Genomic DNA, 10,091 nt, shown 5'->3' on the forward strand with positions numbered 1-10,091 from the left:
TTGGATAAGGCCATTAATGTTGCTGCAAAAAATTCAGATAAGTCTTTGATTGAATACTTTTCTAATGATTATTTTGTTGAAGTAGAAAACGTTTATTTTGATATCTTAGATAAGTTTAATAAAACAATTGCTGAAATTAAGAGTCAAAATAAAAATAATGAAAGTACAAGTAGCCACTCAAATTCATTTGGCGATACATCTCAGAATACTAGATTCGTAAAATTACCAAAAATTGAAATACCTAATTTTTCTGGTGATTATATTGAGTGGCCTAATTTTCGTGATATTTTTCATTCCTAAATAGTTTCTAATACTAATTTACATGATACACAAAAATTACATTATCTCAAATTTTGTTTAACTGACCAAGCAGCACAACTTGTGAGACACTTAAGTATTACGGAAGCAAACTTTTTAAGTGCTTGGGAAATGCTTAACAAAAGATATGAAAATAAACGTGTAATTATAAATTCACTTATCAATAAACTCTTAGCTATCCCATCAGTTCAAAATGATTCGGTTGTTGAGTTAAAGAATTTACGCGATATTACCGCAGAGATTATGCGAGCATTGCAAAATTTAGACAGAGATATTGAAAACGATTTACTTGTAGTTATCACAGTCAAAAAATTAAGTAAATTTTCACTAATCGAATGGGAAAAACATGTAGGAGAAAGACTTTCCTACATATAAACAACTTGATTCATTTTTAAGCACTCGTATTCGTACATTAGAAGCCATTGAATCTATATTGACTACTACAAAAAATTGCAGTTCTAATAATAATCATACAAAGAAAAATCAGACATCTACAAATTTAGTAAAATCATTTAACGTCACATTGTCTAATGACGATTGTTGCTTGTGCGGTGGGAAACATTTACTTTGTAGATGTGATCAATTTAAAACTCTCTGTTTCAAAAAGATTTAAATTAGTTAAAGAACGCAAACTTTGCTTTAATTGTCTTCGACAAGGACATGTTGCACAAAAGTGTACAAGTGAAAACGATTGTATCCATTGTAAACGCCGACATCATTCTATGATACTTCTTACTAGAAACCCTAATAAAAAAAATTCTATAAAAAAGGAAAGCAAGATCGAAATTCCTTCTACATCTTCATCGTCTACAAAAGTAGATGACGACAACGTAAGACTCAGTCACTCGTTAAATTCTTCTAAAATTTGACTAGAAAACTCCCCTATTAGTTTATTACCCACTGCGAAAATTTTAATACGTGCACTAAAAAAATGTTAGACCGTTGGCTGTACTGGTTCCGAAACAACCAGTTCCCCTTTCAACCAGCACGTCAGACGTCCTTTTTTAAGACAGTTGACATACTTTTTCAGCGCATGCGTTGTTCTGTGGTTTAGGGAAATAGCTATCAGCACGGCGGTTGAACTGAAAAAGTAAGTCTACTGTCAAGAAAAAGGACGTCTGACGTGCTGGTCAGAAGGAAAACACTTGTTCTGGCGTTTTAAGAGAACCAGTACAGCTAACGGCCTAAAACTTTTTCAGTGTGATTTAAAGGGACGTGAAACTGTTATTCGTGCATTATTAGATCAGGGCTCTCAAGTGACATTTATTTCTAATAAGTTAGTTCAAATGCTTCAAATCAAAATGATCCCCGAATCCATAACAGTTGAAACTATCGATAAAACCTACGTAGGTACTGTTAAGTCACGAGCAGAAATAATGATTTCATCAATATACAATCCTCACCAAGGTATCAAAATCTCAGCTCTAGTTCTACCCAGGTTAACGGGATATGTCCCTTTTTTAGAGACGTTAGCCCCACATTGGACACATCTGCACGACCTTCTTCTCGATGATCCTTTGCCTTTTAGTAAAGATGAGATTCAAATAGTAATAGGGGCAGAATATTACGGTTTACTATTATTGAGGGAAGTAAAAAAAGGTTTAGTAGGTAGCCCTATAGCACAATCTACTATATTAGGATGGATTCTATCAGGTTCAGTAAATTAATCAGATCCGAATTATAATTTCATAGTTTTATCACAACATTGTATCAAGATATCAGACTGGCAAGAAGAACTAAGTCGATTTTGGCATTTAGAGGAGTTTGAGAATCAAAAGTTTCTAACTGATGAGGAACAAATGTGTAAAAAGTTTTTTTGTGATACTCATACTCGTAATTTAGAAGGTCGATATATTGTGCGACTACCTATAAAGGAAAATGCTCTTTCTCTATTAGGATATTCCTTTCCCACTGCCATGGCTATGTTATTAAAAACAGAACGTAATCTTAAAGAAAGTCCGGATCTTGAAATACAATTTTACAACTTTCTCAATGAATATGAAGAGCTAAATCATATGAGGTCTATTAAGGTAGATCCATCATTACTAACTAATTTTCCACATCCTATTTATATACCTTACCATCCTATAATTAAAGAAAACAGCTCTACTACACCAGTACGATTAGTGTTTAATGCTTCAAGTCCAACGTCCTCTGTTAGTTCATTGAATGAACAATTAATGGTAGGTCCCAAGTTACATAATGACATAACTTCTTTAATAATTCGTTGGCGAACTTACAAATTCGTCTTGACTGGAGATATATGTAAAATGTTTAGGCAAATTCTAGTCGACGAAATGGACGTTGATTATCAACGAATTGTTTGTAGAACAAAACCTAATGGAAATCTTCAACATTGTCAGTTATTAATAGTTACATATGGGACGGCTTGTGCGCCATATCTTGCCAATAGGGTCTTAAAACAGTTAGCTGAAGATGAAGGAGGGAATTATGTAGAAGCGAGTTTAATCTTAAAAGAAAATGTTTATGTCGACGATATTCTTTTTGGTGATGATACCGTAAAAGAAACATTAAAAGTTAAGGAAGACTTAATACAATTATTAAAAAAGGGAGGGTTTCCATTGCGTAAATTTAACGCTAATCATCCTGTCTTATTAAAATCAAATACATGATGATCAAAGTATTATTAGTTTAGTTGATCATGATTCTTCTAATAAAGCTATTTTTGGACTTCATTGGCATTCGGATTGCGATGAATTTTTATTATCTGTAAAAATTGATAAATTTGATAAGTGGTCGAAACGTACAATTCTTTCAGTTATATCGCGACAGTTTGATCCACTTGGATGGATATCTCCAGTTATTCAGCAAAGTTATTGCTTTAATCTTGAAAATGCAAAAAGAATTGCAATTCCCCGATGGACTGGTCGAAGTAAAAAAAGTATATATGAAATTCACGGATTTGCAGACGCTTCCAATAAGGCTTACGCTGCTGTAGTATATATACGTGTTTTAAATGATAATGAAAAGCCCATAATTACACTTGTATCCTTTCTTAAAAAAGACATGGAGTGGAAAGGTCGAATGTATCGAAAAGTATCGAAGTAAAGAATGGGCAATGAGAATGTAAAATCTTAATAGAAGGGTGTTTTTAAAATTGTTTGTACATGTGAAGGTGGCGCTGCAGTCGTATGTTATTTAAAAAGAGCGCGAATATATAAATTTAATTTTTGTTAAGAGAAAGTACTCATAATAAATCTTATTTTGCATTGTCAAAAAAAACGTCAACATTTCAAATATAAATAAGCAAATTATTAACTGAAAAAATTTGAATATTATTATTAATGAAATAATGGACTTGGACAATGGACATATAAAAACTAGCACCGTAGACGGCCGCTTGCGGCCGTCGGAGGAGCTAGTATCTTCAAAAACAAAGGTAGCCCCACTAAAACAAATAACAATCCCTCGTCTTGAACTCTGCGCGACTGCATTACTCACCAAGTTGATTAATAAAGTAGAAAATGATTTGAGGATAATAAATTCAGATATTTTTGGATGGACTGATTCTATGGTTGCTCTTAATTGGTTAAGTAAACATCCATCCACGTGGCGAACATTTGTAGCTAATTGGGTATCCCAAGTACAAACCCTTGTTCCTGAGATTAAATGGCGATACGTAAATACTAAAGATAATCCCGCTGACTGTGCTTCGCGGGGTTTAACACCATCCCAATTAATAGATAATGCAATATGGTGGAATGGTCCACAATGGCTACAAGACCCTGACTCCACGTGGCCTGTAAATAATTCATTATCGATTAATTCTGAGCAAGCTCCGGAAAAACAGTTAATGTCTTGACTGTAATAAGCACACAGGATAATTTCGTGTTTGAACGTTTGACTACAAAGTTTTCTAGTTGGCCGAAAATTTTGAGAATTACAGCTTATTGTCTTAAGTTCATTCGTTTATGTTAAAAGAAAAATACAGTTTGTTTAGATGACCAACCGAAAAGACATTTGATCGAATGGACATTTGCTCGAAAAGACATTTGATCGAAAAGTCATTTGATCGAATGGACATTTGCTCGAAAAGACATTTCATCTTATTTATTTATTTATTTATTTAATACATATCTCCGCAGTCCAAAGAGGACCATAAATGGATAACTAAAATAGTGCTATAGCAAAAAACAATTATTAAACTTTTAATTTCTAATTTCGCGCAATGACAGAACATATTTATTCAAATATTTACTAAATTCTAATTGAGACATTGTAAACAAATCAATATCGAAACCGTCTACTTGATAAAGTTGATTGATATGAAAGCATGCACTAAAAATCGGGGTTCTGTTAATCAACTGTAGATCTTTTTTTGCTATATAAAACGGTTCACTACTACGAGACGAGATGCGAGGTAGTCTAAAATTAATCATGCTTAATAGCGTCGGACAATCAATGAAATACCTGATAATCTTAAAAATAAATAATACAACCGATATTATACGCCTTTCCTCCAAAGTTACATAATCAAAACGCTGACACGACATTAAATAATCACAGCCTCTGGGCGGGTATCTGCCGTCTTTTTTGAAAACTAAGAATTTAAGAAAACGCTTCTGAACCCTATCAATCTGTTCCGAATACTTTTTAAAATAAGGAGACCATATTTCTGATGCATACTCCGCAGGGGATCTGACCATTGCATTAAATAATAGCGTAAAAGTTTTAATGTTCGAAAAATTTTTTGATGATCTCATTAGAAAGCCGAGGCGTTTGTTGAGTGTAGTGACCATCGAAGAGATATGATCTTCAAAACTCAAATCATACGTAAAAGTTACTCCAAGGTCACATGTCGATGTCACTCTGGTAACAAGAATATTATCGATAGTGTAAGGAAAAAGAAAAGGGAAACCCGATTTATTGAAAGAAAGGATATGACATTTAGAATAATTTAGAGGAAGTTTATTATCAGTGCACCAGAGCGAGATCGCATGAAGATCGTCCTGCAAGGCAGTTGCATCGAAAATAGAATTAATACGACGAAATATTTTAAGGTCGTCAGCAAAGATAAGTGCACAAGATTGAATATTGTCAGTTATGTCGTTAATGTAAACTGTGAAAAGGGGTGATCCCAGAGAGGAACCCTGAGGTACGCCTCGTGTGGGGACGAAGGGAGGAGAAAGGTAGTTTCCCGAGGCTACTCTGTGGGATCGGTCCTTTAAGTAGTTGAGAATTAAAAGTTTGAGATTTATCGGGATATTTAACAAATCAAATTTTTTACCTAGGATTGTGTGATCAATTGAATCGAAGGCTTTTGCAAAGTCCAGATAAATCACGTCAACTTGATATCCCAACTGCAAGGATTTAGTAATGAAATGCGTTATAATTGCTAAGTTAGTCGTGGTTGATCTCTTCGTTATACAACCATGTTGATTCTCAGAGACAATAGACTTAATAGCATTATTAAGAGTTTGTTTAATAGTAAATTCAAAAATTTTAGCAAAATTAGGAATAATAGCAATGGGTCGATAATTCTTGCAGTCGGTCTTATCACCAGATTTAAAAACAGGTATGACCTTGGCGGTCTTCCAGACTCTCGGGAAGGTAGCAGTATTTAGAGCGATATTAAAAATGTAAGATAATGGAAATGCTAATGTAGTTATGCAATCTTTCACGAGAAAACTTGGAATCCCGTCAAGGCCTGCCGTAGAATTTGATTTAAGAGACTTAGCCGCCTTGATGATTAAGTTTGGAGTAAAAAATTCAGTCACGTTTTCCTGATCAGAAATTGATTGGAAATTAACAGATTGATGGGTCTGTAAAAAAATTCCACAATTTATAGAAGCGAATAAGTTAGCAATTGCGTTAACAATTAATTGAGGCGAATCTAGTGATTGATTATTGTAGAACATTGTGTCAGGTAACGGTGGTTTTTTGTTAGTATTATTCACAAATGACCAGAAACTTTTAGGGTGCTCGTATATGTTCTGCTCTATTCTCTTCATGTAACTTCGATATTCTTTTCTAATATTTTTGTGAATAGTAGATGACAGTAATGCTATTTGTGGTTCATAGTAACTAGAACAATTTTTTCGTTTTTTCAAAAGATTGGTTTTGATGTGAATATCATTGATTATGTTTTGATTAAACCAAGGAGGGTAACGTCGACAATTTCGTTGATTAGCATTTTTTAGTGGTACAAATTGTTGGAAAGAATCGAAAATAGTTTTTAAGAAAATTTCACATATAGCTTCGGTATCAACATGATTAAAAAGAGAAGACCAATCAATCGATGAAAAATGCACATATAAGAGGTCTAAACGCGCTTTGCGAAAGTTAAATTTTACAATGTCATTATTGTTTACATTAGTCACAAACTGAGAAGGAATAAATTTGTGAGTGGAGGTGAGTTGGGAAAAGATAGCAATGGCCGGATGGTGTGTGTCTTCAGGAACGAGTGGAAAAGAAACATGAGCAGTGGAACTATTTATGTTGGTAAACACAAGGTCAAGAATGCGATTATATTCATTGTAAATTGTATTGATTTGTGAGAAATTGAAAAATGCGCTAAATTCATGTAAAGAAAAAGATTTTGAATCATTTATATGTTTAGCGTTATTTTTGGTAAAAGAAGGCACATTAAAATCGCCAATAACAATAAGTGGAAAAGAATTTAAAATGTCAATGTACTTAAATGCATTGATTACTGATGAAAAATTTCCCACAGAGATTTCCGGAGGTATATAAATAGTGATAATAATGAAAGTAAAAGTCATTTTTGAAATGAGAAGACCAATAACGTTGACGTCCGGACACGCTTTTGTTATTGTAGAACAATCGATTAACTGAGATCGAAATTCATTGTTGATTGCCACCAAGACCCCTCCTCCACGTTTCTGTAGTCTGTCATTGCGGTAAATGTCAAAAACACTAGAATCAAACAATTCATTGGAATTCACGTTCGGCTTTAGTCACGTTTCTGTTAAACAAAAAATCTCGAACAAAAAATAATCTGGGAAACATTTTAGAAAATCTATTTTGGTGTTCAAGCCGCGCGAATTTTGATAAAAAATTTGTAGGTTAAACTTGTGATAATTGCTAGGTTTTATTTGTTTTGTTGTGCAGCTTGTTGAAGGCGAGCCTTGGTTATGAAAGGTGTTCCGTGACGATAGTGGATGACTAAGTCCGTTTCTCCGTTCATCATACGGTCTGTCATTGCTTTCCTCACCGACTGGTACTCGGCTTGTTGTGACTTCGTTCTGTCTGGAGCAATTACAATAGCTGACATTTGTGGAGCTAATTGTTTTCTGTTTCTGGTGAAGGCTTCTTTGATTTGACGTGGAAGCGTTGCATTCTGGAAGATTACTTTCAGTGGTCTGGGTTTCTTCGAGACCTGAGACAGAAAACCAATCCTAAAGATTTTGAAAGTAGTAAGGGGGGGAGGATCAGGCAACACTGTGTTGAAAAAATTAACGATAGCTAGGAGATCCTCGTCGTGACTACTTGATCCAGGTTTCCATGAGCGTGTTCGGGGAAACCAAATACTATTAAATTATTCTTACGTTGCAAACGATCTTCCCATTCTTCGAAACAGGCAGGGGAAGGGAGGTTAAGTGTATTACTTGAAGTAGCCTGTTCTTTGTGTTCGAGAGATTGTAAGCGAGTGACCATATCGTCTATATTTGACTCACATGTTATTAGCCGCTTGTTGTGGTTTGCCATTTGCTCGGAGATCCCAGCAAGTGTGTTCTCGACACGTGAGAGTGACTGCTGCACCTTATCCGATTCCTCCTTTACTGCTTCTCTGACAATAAGTTTTAGTTGTTCCTTTGAAAATGATAGTTGCGTATCCATATTTGGCGGTACTGGGGAAGTAGATCCACAACACTTTTTAAGGCCTATATTTGGAATTAATGTAGTTTTTTCGAAGCAACTTGGGTGGTAGGGGGATTTACAACCCGGGCACTGGTAAGCTTTTTTGATTCTGTTCCTACACAATGTACACTTTGCATCAGCTACGTCGGAATAGTCAACGACGGTATATGACATATTCATTTGTGTGGAACGGCGTGTTTAAAAGGGTTTTGAGAAAGGGGTACAGTCTCGTTTAAAACAAAGTACACACCCATCCAAAACTGTCACCGCTTAAATTGTTTTAGACGTAAATTCACTGGGAAAAGGGTTAAGTATACGTCAGAAAAACTGACTATTCACTATAATGTACGGATTTGAATGCACTTTATTATCTTTGAGTTATGATTTGGTAAAACCAATAACCGTAACAGGGAGAAAACACTGAGGTGCACACGAGGAAAAAATTACCGGTCACTAAGAACAATTCACCAGATTTTAATGCTAAGGATAATAAACTAATTAATAATCAAGTCATAATCAGCTTTACCCTGACTAACAGGTCTCATATATACAGAACACCACAAAAAACTTTATTTATAATAAAACATAGCGAGATTCAAAGACGGAGCGAAATTGTACGATGCTATAGCACGGCGGCCATTTTACTTTTATGGACATCTTATGGACATTTGCTCGAAAAGTCATATGATCGAATAGACATTTGATCGAAAAGTCATTTGATCGAAAAGATATTTGATCGAAAAGTCATTTGATCGAATAGACATTTGCTCGAAAAGACATTTGATCGAATGGACATTTGCTCGAAAAGACATTTGATCGAAAAGTCATTTGATCGAATAGACATTTGCTCGAAAAGACATTTGATCGAATGGATATTTGCTCGAAAAGACATTTGATCGAATGGACATTTGCTCGAAAAGACATTCAATCGAAAAGACATTTGATCGAATGGACATTTGCTCGAAAAGACGTTCGATCGAATGGACATTTGCTCGAAAAGTCATTTGATCGAATAGACATTTGCTCGAAAAGACATTTGATCGAACGGCATTTTCTCGAAAAGACATTCGATCAAATGGACATTTGCTCGAAAAGTCATTTGATCGAATAGACATTTGATCGAATGGACATTTGCTCGAAAAGTCATTTGATCGAATAGACATTTGATCGAAAAGACATTTGATCGAAAAGTCACTTGATCGAATGGACATTTGTTCGAAAAGACATTTCATCTTATGGACATTTGATCGAATAGACATTTGCTCGAAAAGACATTTGATCGAATGGACATTTGCTCGAAAAGACATTTGATCGAATGGACATTTGCTCGAAAAGACATTTGCTCGAAAAGATATTTGATCGAATAGACATTTGCTCGAATGTCTTTTCGATCAAATGTCTATTCGATCAAATGACTTGTCGATCAAATGACGTATCGATCAAATGTCTTTTCGATCATATGTCTATTTGATCAAATGACATTTCGATCATATGTCTTTTCGAGCAAATGTCCATTCGATCAAATGAGTATTCGATCGAATGTCGTTTCGATCAAATGTCTATTCGAGCAAATGTCTTTTCGATCAAATGTCTATTCGATCAAATGTCCATTCGATCAAATGACTTTTCGATCAAATATCTTTTCGAGCAAATGTCCATTCGATCAAATGTCTATTCGATCAAATGCCGTTCGATCAAATGTCCATTCGAGCAAATGTCTTTTGGGAAGAATTACTGCGCCTCAAATAAATAGTGAAATTCGCTAATTTTAAGTGATAAAAACAAAAAATCATTATTTTGAAATAAAATAATGATTTTAACTGGTTGTCAAAATTATTAAAAACAATTTTAAAAAAAATTTTGATTAAAATAGAAGAGGGATTAATACTAAGTAAGATAAGCCATTATATATTAAAATCGGCCAAAGCCAA

The 10,091-nt window shown here is 34.4% G+C and overlaps 1 protein-coding gene across 1 annotated transcript; it reads right to left on the bottom strand.

Annotated features, from left to right (window-relative positions):
- Positions 1-5,253: 5,253 nt before the first annotated feature.
- On the bottom strand, positions 5,254-6,290 carry LOC122502374. The gene is made up of 2 exons (XM_043612394.1): positions 5,567-6,290; positions 5,254-5,288 (listed from the first exon to the last, which is right to left on the bottom strand). Exons 1-2 carry the CDS (start codon positions 6,288-6,290, stop codon positions 5,254-5,256), a joined length of 759 nt encoding a protein of 252 aa, XP_043468329.1.
- Positions 6,291-10,091: the final 3,801 nt, after the last annotated feature.

Source organism: Leptopilina heterotoma, unplaced genomic scaffold, assembly GCF_015476425.1.
Source record: "Leptopilina heterotoma isolate Lh14 unplaced genomic scaffold, ASM1547642v1 Lhet_228, whole genome shotgun sequence".
NCBI lineage: Eukaryota > Metazoa > Arthropoda > Insecta > Hymenoptera > Figitidae > Leptopilina > Leptopilina heterotoma.